Genomic DNA, 24,732 nt, shown 5'->3' on the forward strand with positions numbered 1-24,732 from the left:
GGCCCAAATGACATTTAGCACTATTGGTTTTGAGACAATAGCCACCATCACATTATTAGAAAGCATTCGCCAATTATTTTTTTCATCCGGCCCTACCACTCTTCTTTCTAAGTCTGCAAGGCCATCACGAACCTCTTCTTTTCAGGGTCAATGTGAAACGCACTGGTTGCCAGTTCGAAAGAAAAACGAAAGAGCTTAAAGCACCGCGAATGGTAACCATTCTATTCCAAAAATCAAATTCTTGTCAGAAATTGATTTCTGGAATTCTTGCCAGAAATTGATTTCTGGAGGAGAAATCTGTTTGATAAAATATGACTAATTCTACTCCAGAAATTGATTTATGGAACAGAAATTTGTTTTGATTTGTTGATTTTTTTTGCACCTAAAAAAATTTAAATTTTACTCAAAGTGGGTGGCCACAGGTATTATAAGCCATTCTGTGAAGTTTTGAAATTTTTAATTTTTTTTGGGCACCTCAAAAAATTTAAATCTCACTCAAAGTAGGTGGCCACAGATATTCTAAGCCATTTTGTGAAGTTTTATTTTTTATTTTTTTGGGCACCTCAAAAAATTTAAATTTTACTCAAAGTGGGTAAGCCATCTTATGAAGTTTTGAAATTTTTAATTTTTTTTGGGCACCTCAAAAAATTTAAATTTCACTCAAAGTGGGTGGCCACAGGTATTCTAAGCCATTTTGTGAAGTTTTGAAAATTTTTTATTTTTTTATTTTTTTATTTTTTTTTGGGCACCTCAAAATATTTAAATTTCACTCAAAGTGGGTGGCCACATGTATTTTAAGCTATTCTGTGAAGTTTTGAAATTTTTGATTTTTTTTGGGCACCTCAAAAAATTTAAATTTCACTCAAAGTGGGTGGCCACAAGTATTCTATGTCATTCTGTGAAGTTTTGAAATTTTTGCATTTTTGATTTTTTTTTGGACATCTCAAAAATTTAAATTTCGCTCAAAGTGGGTGGCTACATGTGTTCTAAGCCATTCTGTGAAGTTTTGAAATTTTTGATTTTTTGATTTTTTAAAATAAAATTCACCAAATTTCATATTTTCCCAAAAATCTGATTTTTTTTATTTTCTGGAAATTTTTATGAATTTTTCTAGAAATTTTCAATTTTTATGCATTTTCTGAAAAAAAAAAATTTGTGAGAAAAGAGGGAGAATGCATTCCGGAAGAGAGAAGCTATTTGTAGCTTCTCTTTTTCTTGCCAAAAACTCATTCTGGAATCAAGTATTTTTAACAAACACATTTTTATTTTAGAATGCAAAAATCGCTCCAGAATGCATTCTGGAATTTTTTTAACAAACACATTTATGTTTCGAAATGCATTCTGGAGTAGAAATTCTGCTCCAGAATGAATTCCATGCGCACCCTAAAGCACCGACGCAATCAGTACGTTCGTCCGCGTGAAGTTTCGTTCGTAGAGCCTTATTTCCTCTCGATTGAACTTCTGTGCAGCAAGGGCATCATTGGATCGACAAATCAACGTCTATAGCAAGTCTAACAATAGGGAACTATTTGGGAGAATATAGCTCTTGAAGTCGCACGTGAAGGTAAAGCTAAGGTTCTTAAAGTTAAAGGATTTTGCCTTTCGAAATTAGGTTAATATAACGAAAAACCCCAAATTGATACATTTATAACAAATATACTTCAAATTAATTTTTTTACCATAAAAAGCCACAAATTGGTACACCTTTGACAAATTTACCCCAAACTGATACATTCGTAACAAATTTATTATCTTTTAGTTTTCGTTAAATTTTACCATCAAATTGCTGAGTTTGATGACACGCGTGACAGTTGACCGGTGTACCAGTTTGGAATTTTACTCTTCGTTTCTCACAGTTGTATCAGTTTTGTTGTTTTTTGTAGTATTAATCCAATTTAACATAGGGTATATGTGTTCAAATGTACCAGTTTAGAGTTTTTAGTGGTCAAAAATTAGTTTGTGGGTAAATTTGTCAGTTTAGGGGTTTTTTTGTGGTTATTTGAGGTAAATTTATCACATGTATACTAGTTTAGGGTTTTTATGATAAAAAAATTAATTTGGGATAAATTTGTCTTAAGAGTATCAATTTGAGATTTTTTTCGTGGTATCAACCCTTCAAAATTTATGGGCTTCAATGAATTTCTTGTTCAGGAATTTTGGCTACACATTTCCTCATGAAGCTGTTAGTGGAGCAGCAACAATCTCCAATTGAGCAGTAGATTGGAGCCTATACTAGGGCAGTAGAAAGCTTCGGAGTGCAAAGCTTCACAAATAGAAAGAAAAAGAGGGTTGACTCCTCCGTCCGTGAGGGAAAGAAATGTTCTTACTTTTTTGCTTTAACTTTTGGGCCGACTGTTCCAAATAATATTGGTTTTTGCAATTTTTTATGATAAACAGTTTTAATATTGGGACCTCATGTTTCACTTGTTTATAATTTTTCTTGTACCAATTTGCAATTTTGGAAGGGATCCAAGCGGCGTCACAACTCAAAATATGACATGATCTTAAATTGAAGAAAGATAGAGAACAAAAAGCAAAGTGAGTTAGGTGGCCACACGTCTACCACTTAGAGGTTCTGTCTCTGTGCACCAAAATACGTATATTCTGGAGTATTGCATGATGGGTCATATTTTCCTTTATAAATGCAATCTCTAAGATACAAATATAGATATCATCCGTAATTTACTTTAATTAAGTTTGCATATGAATATTTTTATGAGTTGAATACCAGTCAAACATATGGTTGGTAGAAATTTTCTCCAACAAGTACGGAGGAAAATCTGATAATGCTTAACAATGAGGAAAATCACTTCAAATCAGGCACATTATGATGATGAAAAAGAATGAGAAATCTCACTCTTACAATTTAGGGAAAGTTTCATTTTACCCTTCACAACTTCGAAGTGGGTGCATGTCACGTCTTGAACTTAAAAAAAGTTGCATCTCCTATATACCAAACTTGAACTTGTATTTTGTTACGCTCGTTAACACCGCTAACCTTTTTCCATTAACATGTACCGTGCACATGTCTTTAAGGGATAAATAAGTTACATATCCTATATAATCTAAAATCCTTTGTTAGATAATCTACACCCTCTATTAAAATATAGATCCTTTAATAAGGGGAGGATCAATTGTCTAATGCTTTTTATGGATTACTCATACGAGATGTTATTTTGTTGCATTTGTGTTGCCATAAAAGTATTCGACTTTGTGAATAGAAGTAAGGTTCTAGAGAATCAGCAAACTTTGCAATGAAATTGACATGATCGGCGAGTTTCAAGATGGGCATCAGAGGCGGCAGAGCAACTTATAGGCTCCAAAAGTTCAAAATTGGTAAGTACTGAGTGGTTGTGCTACTAATCCTATACCCCCCATGTAGCCTATACCTTGTATCTTTGACAGGATGTCCTTGAGAGGGGTAGTAGATTCAAAATTTATTAATTAAATAATCATTAACTACTTAATTGTTCATGAAATTATCTTTTACGTCTAGATTTTCATGTATAAATTTGTAAAAAACCATTACTAGTTAACAATCTCTAGCTCCGCTTCAACCCAGTCCTCTCTCTCTCTCACTCCCTCCAACAAAGCTCTCACTTTCTCATATTAACAGATAAGTAATTTTTATAAGGTGACATTTATTTCTTCATGTTCTAATTTTGCAATTAAAAACACGTCATTTATTTTAGAAAAAGTAACATTTAATGATAATATTAAATGGGCAAAGGGAAAAATCAAAAGTCAAGTGACGCCAAACACTCATTCAATTACAAAATTATCTTCGTACAAAGTTTTTTTTTTGATATCGAGATCTTCATGCTAAGTTGAAGGAGTACCTTGTTGGCTTTTTCAGCATTGTAGAAATCATATTTACAAAATGAATACTACATCTCCATTCGGATGTTCTCTTTTCCATTTCTCCCCCTTTTCTCCTTCCTTTCCTACCGAAGGAACCTCCTAGGCTACTACTCCTTTCGTGCGTGGCCATAGAGAGAGAGAGAGAGAGAGAGAGAGAGAGAGAGAGAGAGAGAGAGAGAGAGAGATAAAAAAAAAGGTTGTCTTTGGGCGTGAAACGATGGCTAGAAGAAAATTGAAAAAAGAGAGAGGAAAGTAGAAAACAAGAAAATAAGGATATAAGATGAGACGTGAATGAGAAGGAAGGACTCGTTTAAGTCGGGAATGGGATGTGTGGTGGGCCACACATTACATCTTACAAGTCAAAAGTGATGTCATATCTCCATTAGATTTGAATGAAGAACGACCAAAAACCACTTTATTTACTGAATCAATTACCAAGCAATGCAACATGTAATTACCCGTACACTGCATCAGTTGGGTGGCCATTTTCTATTATTGAATTTTGCAAATGGGAAAATCGGTCTTTCCATCATAATAACCGGGGACCTTTGTCACTTTCCTCATCCGTTTGTACTGCTCTTTTTTCCGAGTCTGCAAAGCCATGGACCTCTGTTTCTTGGCGTCAATGTTTCGCACGTTGGTTGCCTCTAACTGTTCAAAAGAAAAAAAAGGAAAAGAGGCTTAGGCTGCGCATGACAACTTGCCAAACAGTGTTTGATTCTGTTCTTTTGTTCCCAGAATCAGTTTGGGAACAGAAATGCGTTTGTTTAATTTTTTGATTCTGGGCACAATTTTGTCAAAAATTGTTCCTAATCGTTTTGAAAGAGAATCAAGAATAAAAAAAAGTAGCTTCTTGATTCTGGGAACAATTTCGAGAATCAATTTTTTTTTTCTTCTTCCTTTTCTTGGTTTTTAATTTAACTTCTAATGTCCGGCCCGAGGACCGCCTCTCGGATGACGACGAGAATAAAATATTTTAATATAAAATATTATTAATAAAAAATATTTTACCGGCCATGACATGGCCGACTGGCCATGGCCATAAAAAGAAAAATATATATTTTTAATAAAAATATTTTAATAAAAAATATTATTAATAAAAAAAATATTTTACTGCCCATGGCGAGTGACCGAGCCATGGCAAAAAAAGAAAAATATATATTTTTAATAAAAAATATTATTAATAAAAAAATATTTTAGGCCATGGCCAAATGACCTGCCATAGCTAAAAAAAAATAAAAATGTATATTTTTAATAAAAATTTAATAAAAAATATTATTAATAAAAAAATATTTTACCCGCCATGGCGGTGACCAGTGCCATGGCAAAAAAAAAAATATATATTTTTAATAAAAAATATTATTAATAAAAAAATATTTTACGTACCATGGCGACGACAGGCCATAGCTAAAAAAATAAAAATGTATATTTTTAATAAAAAAATTATTTTACAGGCCATGGCCGGCGATCAGGCCATGGCCAAAAAAAAGAAAAATATATATTTTTAATAAAAAAATTTTAATAAAAAAATATTTTACCAGCCATGTCCGGTGATTAGGCCATGGCAAAAAAAAATAAAAATATATTTTTTTAATAAAAAAATTATTAATAAAAAAAATATTTTACCGGCCATGGCCGGCAACCAGGCCATGGCCCAAAAAAATGTATATTTTTAATAAAAATATTTTAATAAAAAATATTATTAATAAAAAAAATATTTTACCAGCCATGGCCGGCAACCAGGCCATGGCAAAAAAAAATAAAAATATATATTTTTAATAAAAATATTGTAATAAAAAATATTATTAATAAAAAAATATTTTAGGTCATGGCCCGACTGTGCCATGGCAAAAAAAAAAGAAAAATACTGTTAATAAAAATATTATTAATAAAAAAATATTTTTCCGGTCATGGCCTAGCGAGCATGCTATGGCCAAGAAGGAGGAAAAGAAAAAAAAAGAAAAAAAGAAAGAAATATTAAAATATTTAAAAATATTATTAATAAAAAGAAATTTTGTGGCGTTACCAAACGCATTTACGTTCTTTTTTATTCCAGGGATGGAATTTTGGGCCGTTAACAAACGCCTTAAAATGCCCAGAATCAATTCTGGGCACAGAATCAAAAAGAATCATTTCTGATCAGAATCTGTTCCCGGGCACAGAATGGTTGTCATGCGCAGCCTTAAAGCACCCACATCAATCAGTACATTCATCGAATTGTCCGCCTGATGTTTTGGAAAAACAATGTCAAGGGAGAATTATTGGAGAGAGTGACAAGGGGGGACCCACTTTGCTTTGTCTACATCATGGCATGACCATCATTACGCGTTTTGTGGACCATCTCTCGAGATCTTTTCCCGATTGGGGTGAAGGCATGTGAACCTTCAAGAAACCTATCTACACAGTAATTGTCTGGGGGGCTTGTGTGCTCTACCTTGGTCCAGCGCATCGACTAGAACTACACATACATTTCGGGCCTCAACTGCTATATTATGACGCTTGAATGAACATAACATAAAATCGGAACATGATTTTTTCCAGACAAAATGAATTTGATTGATATTCCGCGCTTGGTCAAGTTTGACACATAAGTCCGATCAAGAAATCCAAAATGGCTAGGGAATCTTGTGAAGAAAATAGAGCAGTTGATAAAAAATATACTCATGATTTACCATGGAAAGAATTGTTAAGAAACTGGGATAGCTAAGCTTAAGGGATTTCCTGAAGAGAACATATGGGTTAGTTGAAACACTTGTTCTTCCAGTCGAGCATCCTCATGGATAATATGAATCGGAAAGAATTTGCATAAGGGAATAAACATAACCAAAGAGATTCAATGGAGGAAGCGAATCATTCTTCAAAAGAAGAGAAAATTATCACTCAAATTTGATTATGATAGCGCTTATCTATGACTCCTCTAACACTTCGCCAGCTTCATCAAAGCCCCAAATTTCATCAATGAAGTACTAATCTCTCCGCTACATGCAATTTTGAATAACAAAAAAAGAAACCACACACGTACATATATACATATGTCTCAAGAAAATATGGTACAAGGAAGCACTAAAAATAAACAAAAACAGGAGTACTACCATTGCATATACATATTAGAGTTTATAGTTCTAGACTAGATGTTCATTACATAAATGAATAATACATGCTGACTGGTGATCCTCGATATAGTGATAGTATAAAAGTTGAGCACGAAATGATTACTCCGACGGTCTTCGCTCCACATTTATAGCACTGTTGGTAAAAAGGAAGGGAAAGCAGGAAGATGAAGTGCCAGATAGGGATTGACAGATAATTCAAAAATTTCTCAAATTAAGCTTGTCGTTTCATATATTTCTTTGGTTCATATTGAGAATCTGGAGATGCCTTCATATTTGGACTAAGAATATGATTGGTAATTGACTTAAAATAGTTCTTTCCTCATTGCCTTCTTGTGATCCTCGATGTATGCTCCCTAATAGCCTTAACAATTAGTAAGGGTGTCAGAACAGAACCAAAAAATCGAACCGAAATTCTATACATTTTCAGATTAGTTTCGCTTTTGATTTGGACAATGAAAAAATAACCGTTTGTTTTTTTTATTTATTTCGGTTATGATATTAATCAAATCGAACTGAAAATCGCATCTCTTTTTAATATTACAATTTACACAATCTCTCTCTATTCATTAAACCTCTTCTTAATATTAAAATAAAAGAAAAATTAAAAGATCGAATTGGACCGAACCAAACCAAATCGAGTCTTTGGTGCACACTCAAACGGTTCAATTAGGTTTAATTTTCCTAAAAATCCGAGCCGAACTGTCGATAGCCTTAACAAACAGCGAATTACTCTTATTGGCTCTCAGGAGTCACCATTTCTTCATTGATAATGATTACAATGAACTAATCTAATTGAAGTAATTAGTTAAATAAACGGGTCAATTGACCTGGATTTAGAAAAGTGCTGGATCTGCGCCTTCTTGGCATTATTCAGTGAATGATCAGCATTCCATTCACTGCTCCAAGCGGAACTTTCCTTTTCACTTAAAGTTTTCTTCCTCTGCGCATGCTTAGCCGTTGCCTTCTAGGCATTGTCCAGCGAATGGGGTCAACCGACATAATCATACTCGATCGTCATAAGAACATGGGACTTTCGTGATATTGAAAGGAATTGTATGCCCCTTGAATTAAGATGGAAAATTTTTAGTTCAAGTAAAATGAAAAAATAAAAGGAAATTTTTTAAAAAAAAGGTAAAGAAAGATGTCACTCGTGGAGGATACCACATGTCAACAACACATTGAAAGAGCTCAGGAGCACCACTATGCGTTTATCTAATAAGATGGATTCATTATATGTATTTTAGATCTGCACATGAGATGTCTTTGATTTTATAAGCTTATTTCTAAGCTCTAAGAAATTTTGCTTTCTTTCTTTTCGCAAGCACATCAATAATTTGATTTTTATTAACTTATGAACTAAAGAACAAAACTTCTGACCAAAAAAAAAAAAAAAACTAAATAACAAAACTAAACAATTTTACTCGAGGGTACTCATTTTCTTGCTTCTTTTCTTTAACTTTCGGCCCACATGTTCTTAATACTAGTGGTTTTACAATTAAGCAACCCATTTTAATGACAAACAGTTTAGTTATGGGACCTCACGTTCCACTTGTTTATAATTTTTTTTTGGTGCCAATTTGCAATTCTTGAAAGGAAGCCAAGCAACACAATATATGACGTGGCCCATAAATTAAAGGAAAAAGGAGAAAACGAAAACCAAAGTGAGTTAGGCATCATTTCGGGCATGATCGATACCGTCTGGGAACCTCATTGTGCCTAATGACAGGCACCACAATTTCACATGGGATCCGATGCTTTCTAAAAGTCTTATATAGACTGAAGCAATTTCTCAAGTCAAGGATCAACAAATTTACCATATGGCTAATTGAGTCAGGAAGCCCAAACAATTATTTGCAGCCATAGTCATTAACCAATTAACAAGTCTAAGTTCGCAGAAGTTCGAAAAGAGTTGGGCATCACAAGCAGGATGAAGGTAGTACCACTACCTAGACTACCATGTAGCAGATAATAAGGCTAATAGCAAAAAGATATGAAATAAATGCTTCCGTCAGAAAATGAAGATGAGGAGCTCTTTAAGTCATACATGAAGCTAGGCTCCTATAGTTAAGGGTTGTGTCTCTCGAAGTTTGTGGGCTTCGAACTTTCTGGCTGACACAGAGCGGTGCTAATGAATAATGATATGTATCGTTGGGTATATATGGTCGATTCAGGAGTAGGATCTTAAGGATCTTAAGGGAAAACTATTAACAGGTATTCTTACTCTTTGTTACACAGCAGATTAATTGCAATCCTTATATGCATGTTTATAAATAGGGTTAATACCCTGAAAAACTCTAAACTGGTACGCCAGTGACAAATTTACCCAAATTAATTTTTTTACCACAAAAAACCCCAAACTGGTATACCTGTGATAAATTTACCCCAAATGGCTACAAAAAATCAAAAACTGGTACACTTGTGATAAATTTACCCCAAAACTAATTTTTTTGACCATTAAAAACCCCAAACTGATACATTTGTGATGAATATACCCTATGTTAAATTGAATTAATACCACAAAAAAACACAAAACCGGTACTACAATGACAAACGGAGAGTAAAATCCCAACTTGGTACATTAGTCAACTATCACGTGTCATCTAACTCAGCAATTTGATAATAAAATTTAATAGAAACTAACATAGAGTAAATTTGTCACAAGTGTATTAGTTTAGGGTAAATTTGTCAAAAGTGTACCAGTTTGGGGTTTTTCGTGGTCAAAAAATTAATTTGAGGTAAATATAACACAAGTGTACCAGTTTGGGATTTTTCAGGGTATTAACCCTTATAAATAACATAAAGTACAATTTACGAGCCCAAATCTTGATATTTATGAAAAAGTTACAAGTGACATAACCAAAATTTGAGGAAAATTACTATCCTTCAAAATAAAAAAAGTTTACTATGTATCATTACAACCGAAATAGTAGACATTTCTAGCTGGGACCGTAGTTGGTCATTACTGCGGTCCTCTCGTATTTAGTAGGTTGAACTTCCAATTCTGTTCTGCTGCGGTGGCATTTGCAAGAAAGTATTCTGATTTGATTAAGTAATACTTCAAGAAAAGATGGGCATTCATGGATCCATATCAGCTCTCAACCGTCCCAGGAATGAAGTAAAGCAACTGTTTTCATTACTACGATGGACAGCTCCCGTTCATAAAGCATGACGCAATGTAACCGGCTTAAAGAACGTCCCTTTTGCATCCATATCCCAGATATTTGGTTTGGATCTTACACCATTGTCAAAAATTACAGTGAAACTCCTGGTCATTTAAAGCATCAAGGGCATAAGAAATTGTCATCACCAAGTGAAGAACGAACAGAAGGATGCAAATTCGATATGTAAAGACAATGACTGATGGTACGGACATGTGAGATGGACATAGGCATGACGAAAAACAAAATAGAGCGCAACATGATTCCTGCCAGTTTTTCCACCGTACAGGATGTTACTTTTGACAGGATCAAGGCCATAAATCCACCATCAGATTCAGCAATCTATGTATTAGCACCTCAATTGACAAACAAAGTGGAATATAGATCCATGACAGAATAAGCTACTAAATTATACAATCAAAACCACAGAGACAGTAATTGCCCTCGGTTTGGGCTCTTTGTCTATGAACCTTTTATCTTCAATGATATCAGTCTCCACCAATAACAAAACACACACAGAAATGAGTAATTACCATGATCAATCAATTGTTAAAAGTATTATTCCACGTTGGTTGAATAAAGGATTTCAACAGGGGTTATATGCAAGCAGTCTACCTCTAACTAATAGCTTATGTTTTTGGGTGGAACTTTTCCTAACAAGTAATGAAATTCTTTTTTTATTATGCATGAATGAATGAAAGGAGCACATAAGAAACATTTTGTGCTCTTGGAAACCAACCTTAATAGAACATGGGAAATGGTAATACTCTGCATAAGAACATATTCATATCATGTCAAGGATGAAGAGTCTTACTCCGTGAGTGACGGCTATAATGACATGCAATGTATTCAAGGCATTCTTATCTATTTTCTTTCCTACCAGGATCACAAGCCAGATGATGCTGAAGCATCACCTTCACGTTGCCGACCAATTTCCCCAAGGGTCCTTGAAATAAGAGGAAAACAATAAGACATCGACACAAAAAGCCCCATGCCAAACTGAAAATACTAATGTGAAGTAGGTGCTCTCAAATGAATACGATACTTTACCTGCTATATTTACATTTACTAGGAAACACGGACAATCTCCAGAATCCGATCTCTGTCGTGCTGCTGTCATGCAAATATTCTTCATAATTCTACATGGGGCATATGTGTTCTCCATCATTTTGGTATTTTCTGTGTAAATGAAAATAAAAGAGCACGATTTCTCTCATCAAAATTCAGAGACACGCATCAACTAATGTGCAAATGATAATAAAGAGCATGACTAGTAGCTCCCAAGTCAATTTTTACTCCTAAAATTGCTACTGAGCTGTTCCTATGTCAAGATTATAGTTGTAGTTGGAAGTCCTCGCTTCTGATGCAGTAAGGAACAACCCTGGTTAATCCTCGCCCAAATATCAAACCCAAAATTCCCCGCTACCCCATCAGCCTCCCAGAGCACTGCATTGTCTTTGGACAGTATTTTGCCATTACTGTATATCAGGATACAACCCGAGAACGAATTTACAGGAATAGCTGCTTCTGCTGTACTTTTCTCACAGGAAGTAAGTTGTCTGCCTCTCGTGCATCTTCAGTGGAAGAATTAGATGCCTTAGGTTCTCGAGTTACTATCCTCTGCAGAAAATTGGGCAATTTTTGGTTAGAAAAAAGACCTGGCAGAGATAGATGGTATGGTCCCGACTGAGAGAATATAAGAATGTCGTCTAACCATGTTTGGGCAATTGTTCTCCAACCCCAATATCAATCTCCAAGCCTTCCAAAACACTATGAAGAGGGCATGGAGAGTGGATTCAGTTACCTCTGGTTGGGTAGACTCGAGAACTTTAGCCTTTACCTTTAAGTCTGAAAATGAAATGAACAGAATTCTTGAGACAAAGCCTTGGTCTTTCTCTAGCAATCTTTTGGTGCTTAAACTATGGATGCCAACTACTTCACAGTACCGTTACGATTACACACATTACGAGTTCTGGGTGCAAGTGCACTGATTACTGCGGATTGGGTCTCGGAGGAAACCATAAGGTGAAGAGCAAGCGACGTGGCTTGGTAACTAAAGTGAAAATTGATACAAAGGGGTTTAGCTCCTATACAGGTGGAAAAGCTAGAGTAAGAATTGATCTTTCATCCCCCTTGAAACCACGAAATTTTCCAGCCAAGGAGGAAAGAAACTATGGGTCGAGTTTTAATATGAGAGATTACCGCACTTTTGTTATGCATGTGGTTGCATAGGGCATTATGCTAAGTTCTGTGAGGAAGAAGAATATGATGAGAACCGGTTAGAAACTAATGATCCTAGTTGTTTGGCCTTATTTGGAAGTTGTTCTATGCAAAACCAGACGATATAACCATAGATGATGAGATTATTCCAGAAACTCCTACCCCCACCCTACAAATGGTGTCCTAGGAGCCTAGGGGATAGAATCCGTTGGTTCCTAGTAGTGGGAACAATCTGAAAAAGTCAGCACAGATTTTTGCCGAGAAGATAGAAGCAATTGGAAAAGGTGGCATCGGTCCATACAAACACTAAGAAAAGAGCTTGATGCTGATAACAGCTCCAAGCCACTCTACAATGCTGGAAGGCAGCTCAAAAGGCCCCCAAAAGTAATGTAGCAAGGGGAAGAAAACAGGTGGAAACAAAACACAGTAAATGTATACTCCTTACACTTCTCAAAAGGCGAACTCTCTTGCCTTAAATGAGACCAAACTTTTGGAGACTCCAATTCAGGTTTTGGAGGATCCTAAGATATGGGCTTTGGTGGCTAGCACTAATAAGCCACCGAGATTCCCATGAAAATTTTATGCTGGAATTGTTAGGGGTTGGGCATGCCCTAGAAAATCTTAGCATTGGGGCTATGCAAAGGCCAGTCATTATTTTTCGAATCAAGAACCTGTGGTATAAGCTTGAAACAAATCCAATTCCAGAACAATGCAGTGATGAATTCAAATGGAATTACAAGGGGATTAGCAATTTTACGGAATGATAGGGTAGCACTAACAATGGAATTAGTCACAAATGAAAATTTTGACCTAATTTGTACAGAAAGTGGAAAACATATGAGAATTCCCTTTGTGCGTGCTCCAATAATTAGTCCCACAACCAGCTTCGTTCGATTTGGTTTTGGGGGGGACTGGACTTTCATGAAATTTTGTATCACCGGGAAAAAGTAGGCAGGCAAATGGTGGAGCACCATAGGTTAGTGGCTTTTTGAGACATTAAACATTATAAATGCATGCTCTCTAATAGATCTTGAATGCAAAGGATGCGCATTTACACGGGCAAATAATAGGATTGGGGATGCCTTTGTGCAAGAAAGACTAGATAGAGCTCCATGCAATGTAGAATGGAGAGTGACATCCCAGAAGTGGAAGCATATGCATTACTTGCTATAGGCTCGGACCATAGTCCTATCTTGCTAACTCTCTCAGCGGAACCTGCAAAAAGAAATAGAGAAATGAAGTTAGAAGCATGCTGGCTTGAAGATTATGAATGTGGTCAGCTAGTAAGTTCAATGTGGAATATTCCAGGCATGGAAATGACACTTTCTGAAGAAACTACAGAAAGTAATAGAGGCCCTAAAGAAGTTGAGCAAGCAGAAGTTCTCTAATGCTAATAGTCCAATCAATTGCTTGAATAGGGAGCTTTAGGATTCAACAAATGAGCAGAGCTTGCATGACTGGGACAAAATGCAGCGACTGAAAATGCAAATCGAAGATCTGTGGAAACCAGGAGAAATGTACTGGGGTATGCGCTCAAGAATATACCGGCTGAAATGTGGTGATAGAAATACTAAGGAAGTGCAATGGAATGAGTACATGCTGCTCTCTCTTTTTGATGAGCATATAGTAAATGATATTCTAGATATCCCACTCTTAACAACACCGACGGAAGACAAGCTAGTCTGGACACGCAACCAAGCAGGAGGCTACGTTGTTAAAAGTGGCTCCAACCAACTCCAGGACATTGAGACTAAGCATGAAGCGAATCAAGCCTCATCGTCCTACCAAATTCCAAAAGCCCTCTGGACTAAGGCATGGAATCTAAAGACTCAACCCAAAGAAAGGGTATTTAGGTGAAGGGTGTGCCAAAATACCCTACCCACAAGAGAAAACCTATTCAGAAGGAAGATTGCACCTGAGTCGACATGCCCTCTTTGCAAAAAGGAATCTGAAACTGTTAAATATCTGTTCCTTCTCTGTCAAAGGACGAAAGAGATAAGGTTGGCCTCTGCAATCATGAAAACTGAGCTGTTTTAGATGGATTAGATGAGAAAGTTGAGGCAATGTGCAAAGATGACAGTTGACTACTAGATCTGTTAAACTGGTAGGAAGCTTCGGTAGCGACTGAATCATGCTGCGGTCCTTTAAATCAAGTTCTTCAAGACAAAAAAAGCTTTGCAGTTGCATTGGGGAAGCCATAAATGCACGTATAACTTAATCGAAGGATCTTCAACGAAGACAACCTATCTATAGGAACATCCCCTCCCAGACTTCGGCAGAATGAGGCAATTAATACTTCAGTTTAATCAACTTGCTAATAGTACTGAGTAAACTACTCAGTTTCGTACAGTAAGCAATATTCAAAATTTTCAAGTTTTTCAAATACCCAATGGATTTAGGTAATTCTAAAATTTCTGCACTTGACAAGATCAGTTCACTCAATGATTCATCACATCTTACTTTGCTGGCTGGTGCTAGCGGCCTTTGAGCCTGTGCCATAGGCGAAACTTTGCTTGCACTGCTTACAGCACGCCCTTCTACATCCAGGACTCATAATTTCTATTGTGAAGTGTTCCCAGATGATGGACTTCTTTTTTCTCCGCTTGTTGGGCTGTGTTTCAAGAGTTTTCACATCATTGTTTTCTTCTGGGGTTGCCATCTTCTATCTAAAAACAGATTCCTGCCCAATAAAGTCAGAGATAAAACAACAAAAGAAAAAAGACAGGTATGAAAGAGAAGGAGATTTAGAATATTTTGATAGCATAAGGCAAGATAAATTAGAAAAATCACTGATGAATGGACTTGAACCAAATATTAGAGTAAGATGGACAAAAGATCTGTACAAGGATTAAAAATCTTTTAAAAAAATTGGACAATGGTGGCCAATCATAGGGAATTGATAAATTAGCTTTCAATATGATGATGAGAGTTTAGAGATGTTTAGCTAGCAACAAAACATCATTTTCCCCTTTGTATTGCATTATGTGGGTCAAGGATCCAAAGTATGGTGAATGTTCCTGCATAAAGTCCACACCAAAAGCACTCCAAAAACTAGAAGGCAGATTACACAGGTACCTGCATTTTATACTCAGGAAACACAATCTAGTAGTAGCTTTAACATTCGATACCTCATCTCACAGATCCAACATGAGTTATCTTGGTTGGTGGTTGGTGATCTATGCCTCAAGAAAGAACCAACTTGCGTTGGCCTGTCTTAGTTATAGAATTCTAACTCTCGATCTAGCTGAAAAGTGCAAACAACAGTAGGGTAATGAATCTTTTTCACAAACTAATTCAACTTCTCATAGTCAACTTACACACAATCATCAAATGCAGCCAAAGAACTTACATCTGAATGAAAAGGAAGGGTACTACACAAATCACCTTGGTCTCCTAGATATATCAAACACGAAAAAGCATCCAATTACAGAGAACTAACCGAGACAAAAAGTAAAACACCATGATTGCAAATGCCCGTTTTTCAATAATTGAAATAGAAGTAAAAGCTTTGCGGCTTCCACTGGTATTAGACTTGCACATACCACTTTTCACTTTTCAGTGGATTAAAAAATTTCAGAACATACCACACAAAATTCATTAAAATGTCTGCCAGCATGCACTGCGAATTGAGCAAAGGGTGGTTGTTTTTTAGAAATCCTCGATATCTCATGGAATAAGCAGACACACATATTGTGATTCCTCTCCACCATTAAGTGTATGTCCAAAAAAAAAAAAAAACAAGCATAAAGAGAGCAAAATTTATCCAATGAGTACGAGCAGAATTTAACCGATCAATGGAGTACCAACCAATTCCCGATGCCCATTTTGAAAGACTCGAACTTTTTGTAAGAACACGGTCCAAAGCTATCAAACCTCCATCGAACAAGTCACACAGCGTCTCCACCTTCGAAGGGGCCATGGTTGGGTTGGTGGTCGGAGCTTTCTTCCTTGTTGCAGAGCCGCCGTCCGGTCAAACGAAACACACACAATCGAAACAATTTTTGAATTGGGGGCGAAGGCTTTGCGTGACCTGGAGTTTTTCCTTTCAGTTTTTTTCAAAATCCTTCAACTTTCAACCCTCATCGCCGCTGCCGCTCCTTTTGTTGGATGAATGTTGCTGCTGCTGTTGAAGAGCGAGCAATTGGAGCTCCTTCTTGGCGGAAGAGAAGCACCGTTCTCTCATCCTCGAGCCCTCTTCTGCTCCTTCTCAAGCTTGGCTCTCTCCATCTCCATCTGGTTCCATCAACGAATCTTCAGTTCACAAATACCTCCAAAGATCACGCCACCAGCCACCTAAACCATTGGTTTCCATCAACATAAATAAAAAACAAAAGACAAACTTTTATCTTTAGTTCACTCCTATGAATCTTCCTTTCCTCTCAGAAATGAATCTCCTATTCTCGATTTTGCAAATAAAGACACTTTTTTTTTACCCCCAACAAGGCCAAATGCCCACATACAGAACCAGACCTTTTTTCCCATGTAATGAAAAACAGAGATATTCCCGTAGCGCCCAACAGATAAAAGAACATGCCCGAGTCTGCGAAACCTCAAGAAAGAAACCCCGAAATGCAACACCGAGAGCCGGGAAAGCCTCATCCATGGAGTGCAAGATTCCTTTTTTCTTTTTTTAAACTCAGTTCAAGATATACAGCAAGCATAGCAACTGGTTTTGAGGAGGGAGGTTTTCTCGTGGGAGCTAACAGAAAAAACTGCCCATGTTTTTAAGGAGAAGTCACGCCCATCTTCGGAAGCCAAAACACACGAGATAAAAAGGAAGAGAGAAGACCCATATGAGATGGAGAGAGAGAGAGTAAATGTGGGACCCATGGACGACACGCGGCATCCACTAAATGGGCCGGCCCATGATTACGTGGAGAGGCCGGGCCTGCACCAATATTTTCTCGCGAGGCGCCTGCCAATTTTTGTGGGCACGCATGCACGTGGAGAGAAAAATGGACGCGGGGGAGACGTGCGCGTGGGCCCTTCAGATTTCCTCTTTCTTTGTCTTCAATAAGTGTAAGGGAAAATTCCATTTTGGTACTATAAGTGGAAGTGTTTTCTCAATTTCGGCATCCAAAGTGAATATGGTGTCAAATAAGCAATAGAAGTGCCCAATTAATCTCAAATAAGGATCCGAAGTGCCCAAAAATCTCAAATAAGGGCCTAGGTCGCCGTGGTGACAAAATTACTCACGGCCAAGAAGAATGTTATTGTTCCAAGACCGAACAAGTAACTTATTATTATTATTTTTCCTTTCTTCCTTTTTTTTCCTTTTCTTTTTTTTTCCTTCTCTTCCTTCGCCGGACATAGCCGGGCCCGGCGAAGGTTGCCCGCCTAAGGCGGAGGCGGCCCTCGCCGGTGTCGGGCGAGGTCAGCCTCGCCAGTTGCCGGTGAGGCTCGACCGACCTCGCCCAGCAACGGCGAGGTCGAGGCCAACCTTGCCGGCGTCGGGCGAGGTCGGTCTCGCCCGCAACGACGAGGCCGGCCTCGCTCCGGACGCCGGCGAGGTCGGCCTCGCCCTTGCGTGAGGTCAAGCCTTGGCCCGTGGCCGGGCGAGGCTCGGCCCCCGGCGTTAGGCGAGGCCGACCTCGCCGCTGTAGCGAGACCGACCTCGCCCGAAGCAATGGCGAGGTCGAATCTCGCCAGATCTAGCGAGGTTCGCCGTTCTTTGGGCGAGGCCAACCTCGCCGCAAGAACCGGGCGAGGTTGACCTCGCCGGCCCGGGCGAGGCTCGACCTCGCGGTGTCCGGGCAAGGTCGGTCTCGTTTGCAACGGCGAGGCCGGCCTCGCCCGACGCCGGCGAGGTCGGTCTCGCCCGCAACGGCAAGGCCGGCCTCGCTCGACGTTGGCGAGGTCGAGCCTCGCCGCCCGGCGGCGGGCCCGAGCCCTCGCCAAATACGGGCGAGGCTTGACCCTCGCCGAAGAAGCGGCGCGGGCCGACCTCGCCTGACCCCAGGCAAGGGCGGCCCTTGCCCGACGCCGGCGAGGGCCGCCTCCGCTTGAGGTGGGCGACCTCCGCCGGCCCCGGCTATTGCCGGCGGACGAAGAGAAGAAAAAAAAAGAAAAGAAAAGGAAAAGGAAAAAAAAGGCAGAAAGGAAAAATAATAAAAAAGTTACTGTTCCGGTGCCGAATCAGTAACATTCTTGCCGGCCGGCAAGCAATTTTGGCCGCCCGGCGACCCAGGCCCTTATTTGAGACTTCTTGGGTATTTCGGGTCCTTATTTGAGACTAATTGAGCACTTCAGACCCTTATTTAGAGGTGGCCACGGGCCGGTTTTGGCCCGGAACCGGATCGGAACCGGCCCGGTCAAACCCGGGCCCGCGGTTCGGAACCGGAACCGGCCCGTGGCATACGGTCCCTGTTCCGGTTCCAGGGAAAATTTGAACCGGCCCGGAACCGCGGTTCCGACCCGGTTCGCGAAAAAAAAAAAAAAAAAAAAAGTGCGAGGTGCAGGCTACAAAGACACGCAGTGCAGAGCCATGCCTTTGCGCATGCTGCAGCCCGCCAGCCCGCAGAGAGAACGGGCCAACGGCCCAACCAAAAAAAAAAAAAAAAAAGATTTATTTGCAGCAGGGCCTGCAGACGTGCAGGCCCTGCTGCGCCGTAGCCCGCAGCACCTTGCGGCTGCGGTGTGCGGCCCGTTGGGGCAACGGTCGGCTACGCCCCAACGGGCATTTTTTATAATTAAAAAAAAAAACACACATAACCGTTGCAATTTTGCAACGGTTATGTTTTATTTTTTTTAATTCTAAATTTTCTTCTATTTTTTTCCTATAAATTCTCTCAAATTCTCACAATACACACACAATTCTCTCAAATTCTCTCCAATTCTCTTCTCTCAAGTCTCAAATTTTCTCAATACTCGAAATTCTCTCAAATTCTCTGAAATTCTCTCAATTTTCTCAATCCACGCAATTCTTTCTTAATTCTCCCAATTAATCCGCTCAATTCTCTCAATCCATTCGAAAAATGGCAAGTGGAAGTCGAGTGCCAACTGGCAAAGGTAAGAATATCGAGACGGAATCCCATCATTCTTTTGATCCTCGTGAATATGCAGATTTTCAAGATGATGAAATCAACATTTTTCACGATGTGGAGCGCGTCCCGACGCAAGAAAGTTTTCATCCTCCTGCTGAAATATCTACAACAAAGGAAGCGGAACGGGAATTTACATCCGACATTTGGAATCACTTCACGAAAATGGAAAGGTTTGATATCGGTCAAAAAAGGTATGATATAATTTGTAAATATTGTGGAAAAATATATAAATATACATGTGGACAAGGATATGGAACATTTAAACGACATCTTATGAGCAAACATCCAACCGAAACGGGAATCGATATCGGGCAACAACAAATTTCCGGGTACGTCAATCCTAACACTTCCCCTTTATTTCGTTTTAATGAAAAAACTTATAAGGAAGAATTAGGAAAATTTATTTCCGTTGAGCATTTAGCATTTAATTTTGGAGAAAGATTTGGTTTTAATGAATTTGTACAAAAAGCATGTGCTCCACAAGCAAAACGTGTTTCTAGAAATACAACTAAACGAGTAATTAAAGATCTTTACAAAAATGGAAAAAATGATTTACAAAACTTTTTTATGCAATTTAATGGATGCGTGCATATAGGTAGTGATATTTGGAGTGATCATTGGCAAAATCATTCTTACATGGGCATAACATGTCATTGGATAGATGACGAGTGGACTATTCAAAAAAGAGTTATTGCATTTAGAGTTTTCGATGATCATCATACGGCAAATAATATTTATAGACTAATTAGGCAAGTTTTAGAAGAATATTATTTGCTTAACAAAATTTTTTCAATTGGTTTTGATAATGCCGCAGCAAATACCGCTTCAATTGCCGAGTTAGAAAATATTTGTAAACCCGCTTTTGGCGGAAAATTTTTTCACATTAGATGTGCTTGTCATGTTTTAAATTTATGTGTACAAGATGGTTTGAAAACTCTTGATATTTTTCTTCAACCAATAAAAACGGCGATTCAATTTTTATGGAAACACCCAAAAAAAAATGAAAGAATGGGGTAGATTTTGTAGAGATAATGGCAAAAAGCCAAAAAGATTTCCAAGAGATGTTCCAACTCGTTGGAATTCTACTTTCCACTTGCTTAGTGAATCTTTAGCATATAAAGATTTATTATGTGCATTCATTTCTAATAATATACCTGAGATTAATTTATATCCACAAGAGTGGCATATTTGCCAAAATTTTTTAGATCTTTTAAAGGTTTTTAATGATGCAACTTATACTTTGTCTGGTGTTTATTATCCTACTACACATTTATTTTTAGTAGAGTGTACTAATATTGTCGGAACTTTTGATGAATATGAAAATGATGTTGAATTACAACATACTGTAGTTGCAATGAAAATGAAATGGCTTCATTATTATAGTGAAATTCCCATGATTTATTTAGTTGCTTGTGTTTTTGATCCGCGTTGCAAATTGGATGGCTTAAATGATTTTTTGCGTGCGTATTATCAATGTTTACATTATGATGTGACAAATGTTACAACCATAGTACGTGAGGTTAAAAACGTAGTAATAGAATTATATAATGAATTTTATACTAAATATAATTTAGGTGATATTAGATCTTCTCAATCTACGGAGATACAAAATGACAATACAGGTAAAATTAGTAGAGGGTACCAACTTTTATTACATAGACAAAAAAAATAAAAGGGAGTAATAGGAAATATTTCTGAATTAGAGAGTTATCTAACCATTTTATTTGAGTTTACTGAAGCCGAAGGTGGTACAGATTTTTTTATTTTGGATTGGTGGAAGAGGCACGCAAGCCAATACCCAATCCTTTCTCTTATTGCAAAACAGATTTTTTCAACCCCTTGTTCTATAGTTGCGGTCGAACAAGCATTCAGTGCCGGAGGTAATATTTTGAACGAACATCGTTCAAGATTATATCCAGAATCAGTGGAGATGCAAGCTTGTGTTGCTGATTGGACGAAGGCTCAATACCGGCAACAAGAGATAGATCGGAATAATGAATCCGAATTCTTTAACGACGGAGATACTACCGCTACCACTATCGGTACTGGAACGGGTAGTGACGATTGAGGGTAAAAGAACTATTGGAGTTGGCAAATATTTCGGGAACTCTTGTTTCTCATACCGGGTACGCCCACGTGAGCTTAGGGAAACCGAAATATAATCCGACGATATGTGACCTCTGGTCCCCTGCGCACGGAATGCTTAGGTTTTGGGATAATTTTAGGGTATATATATTGTACTCCTTTTTTTTTAAGATCGTTGTAATGAATTGTAATGTGCTTAATGATAATTTATTAAGTTGAAGGCTTGAAGCCCTCTCTTTCTCTCTTGTCTTTTTGTCCCCAAATTTGAGTACAATTTACATTTTAATCACAATTTATATTGAATAATGTTCTATCACAAGAATAGTATTTTTTTAAATTTTTTTATTTTCATTTCTGTTTTTCCTTTTCTGTTTTTCTTCTTTTTCTTTTCCTTTTCCTTTTCTGTTTTTCCTTTTTCTCTTTTGTCTTTTTTCCTTGTTTCTGTTTTTTAAAATTATAATTTATATTTTAATTTTTTTTTCTTCCTCCGCGGCCGCCGGCCGGCCATGGCCGGGGCCGGCGCGGAGGTCGCGGCGTCGGGCGAGGGGCCCTCGCCGGCGTCGGGCGAGGGCCCCTCGTCGGGCCGGGCGAGGCGGGCCTCGCCTCGCAACCGGCGAGGCTCGACCTCGCGGCGTCGGGCGAGGCCGGCCCTCGCTTGGGCCGGGCGAGGCCGGCCTCGCCCGACGCCGGCAAGGCTCGGCCTCGCTCGCAATCGGCGAGGCTCGACCTCGCGGCGTCGGGCGAGGCCGGCCTCGCACTGGGGGCGAGGGCCACTCGCCTAGAGGCCGGCGACCTCCGCGCCGGCCCCGGCTGTGACATCCGGAAATTTCGTAATAATAAATAATTGACGTGGGGAATTTTCTATGATCGAGAATGATACGGGGATTATAAAGCCAAGAACTACTTAAGTTGGTATTTTTACGGACGCGTAGAGATTTTCATCGGATCGTATTTCGCGAAGTGCGGATTTAGAAATGAAATCGTTCCGAGTTCGACGTGTTTAATATTTTAAACGTTATCGTGTACGCTAATCGTAGTGCAATATTGGTGGGGATTATTAGTATTGATTAATTTTGGTAAAGTAAGGTTAGCCTTTTTCTATTTGGTCGTTAAGGAAAGGGGATGAGATATTCTTATGAAAATATCTTCTGGACTCTCCTATTTCCTCACGTGATTATTGAAGAGGAAGCTTGATCGAAAGCCACCTGACCCCTTAAGTCATCTTCTGCCCAACTAGACACCTAGCCTAAGTAATGATTTTCCTTGGCCATCACTTCTTCTTTGATCTCTTACACGTGGCCATGATAGAAGGAGAAGATGCCACCTGTGAGTGCATTGAATTTACCCACCCCCTTCGTATACTTCTCAGCTTTCATCTTCGTATGGGAAATTACCGAAGACAATTTCACCAAACCTACACTCTCTCCTTCACTTTCTACTTCCACCATCACCGATCCAGAATTTCCGAGAGAGCTTTAACCTTTGGGGTGTTCAGATTCTGCACAAGGTAAGTGAAAACTCTAGGTTTAAGCTAAGTAAATCTACTTGGCACTTGCAACTCGGTTGCTTGAGAAAGGTTATTTTGAGGTGCAATAGTGAGGTTGTGATGATGGTTGAATCTGTTTTGCTGGTTCTGTGCAAGTTCAAATGGATGTGATTTGTTTCCTTAAAGTATGGCGATAATCGGCAAGCGGAACGATTAAATCGGAATGAGTAAGTGTAAATTTTGAGGTGATTGTTGGATTCTTATTATTGGTTTATGTATGCTTAAAAGGGTAGAAAATCGTTTTACTCAAAGTGATGATTATGTTTATTTTTGATCTGAGCAGATTTTAATCCTCAAAATTTGGTTTTGTGTACCTTGAAACTGCTAAGACTTTGTTATCAAAATCTGGTTCTGTGTACTTTTGAAAAATATTCAGACTTTACTTTCAGACTTTAACTTCATACTTTACCTTCAGACTTTACTTTCAGACTTTACCTTCAGATTTAACATCCAGACTTTGCAGTTCAGACTCTACTTTTAAAATTGCTTAGACTTTGCTGCTCAGATTTTACTGTTCATACTTACTATTCAGATTTTACTGTTCAGATTTACTATTCAGATTTACTGTTCATATTTACTGTTTAGACTTACTTATAAAACTGATTCAGACTTTATTGTTCAGAACCTACTTTTGAGTCTGAATTCGGTTCTGAGTCTGAATTTACTTCTGAGTCTGAATTCGCTTCTGAGTTTTAATTCAGTTCTGAATCTGAATCTGTTTCTCAGTCTGAACTTGTTTCTGATTACTCGAATTTGCTTCTGAACCAGAAATTGCTTATGAGCTGAGTTGCTTCTGAGTTTGAAATGTATTGTTTTCATGTTTAAATTGCTCGGATGATGCATTTCATGGCTTTAAAGTTCAAAAACCGTGATGGCTCGGTATGGGACGGGCCAAAACGGACTTTTGCATACAAGTACTTGGTTGTCATGACTTGCATGGGAATAATATTAATTCCGTCGCCCATTTAGTGGTGTGTGACGATGCCCCGTGTATCGGGATGCCCCGTAGGTCGGGATGCCCCGGGGAGTGTTTCGGGATGCCTCGGGAGTCGAGATGCCTCGTTGGTCGGGATGCCCCGGGTGTGTGCCGGGATGCCTCGGAGTTGGGATGCCCCGTTGGTCGGGATGCCCCGGGAGTGTTCGGGAGGATGAAGTAATGAACTTAATCGCATGAGCATAAATGTTTTACTTCATGCTTGCGTCTGAGTGGAAATATCATGATATGTTGCATTATTCAGATTTTGCGGCACATCCAGACGGAAAAGGTATAACTTGCACTCAAGTTCTATGCATATCGCTTGCTATGCATGCGTATGTGTTTATGCCAGGTGAAGTGGTAAGCTGATTTTCCTAACTTAAAACTAGAGATTTCATTTACTGGGCTTCGGCTCATCCCACTATTTTTCAGACATGTAGGAATGGACAAACCTGCTACCAATGCTTGCTGGTTTTTCTCTAAATATTATGAATGCCAGTACGTTGATATGCTTGTCCCGAGGGCGGATATAGTTTGTACAAGATGTATATCTACTATATGGGTTATGCGGGATAAAGGTTGATACGAAGGCGATGACATCTACAACTTGTTGTAAGGTCTACTTTTGTGCGGGCCGTCTTTGGAGTAAATTGTAGCATGGAGATAGGCAACCTCGACCTACCCAGATGTTGTTCTTTGTGATTTTATGATGTATTGTCTGGTCTTGTAA

The 24,732-nt window shown here is 38.6% G+C and overlaps 1 protein-coding gene and 1 pseudogene across 1 annotated transcript; both read right to left on the bottom strand.

Annotated features, from left to right (window-relative positions):
* Positions 1 to 24,732, bottom strand: part of LOC115664525 (disease resistance protein RUN1-like) — a 44,399-nt pseudogene that overhangs the window by 8,778 nt on the left and 10,889 nt on the right.
* LOC130136980 (zinc finger BED domain-containing protein RICESLEEPER 3-like) lies at positions 9,792 to 15,898 on the bottom strand. The gene is made up of 3 exons (XM_056307647.1): positions 14,813 to 15,898; positions 11,183 to 11,311; positions 9,792 to 11,078 (listed from the first exon to the last, which is right to left on the bottom strand). Exons 1-3 carry the CDS (start codon positions 15,009 to 15,011, stop codon positions 10,993 to 10,995), a joined length of 414 nt encoding a protein of 137 aa, XP_056163622.1. The 5' UTR covers positions 15,012 to 15,898; the 3' UTR covers positions 9,792 to 10,992.

Source organism: Syzygium oleosum, unplaced genomic scaffold (assembly GCF_021117445.2).
Source record: "Syzygium oleosum isolate NSW1041296 unplaced genomic scaffold, Sole_v2.1 Sole_v2.57, whole genome shotgun sequence".
Taxonomy (NCBI): Eukaryota; Viridiplantae; Streptophyta; class Magnoliopsida; order Myrtales; family Myrtaceae; genus Syzygium; species Syzygium oleosum.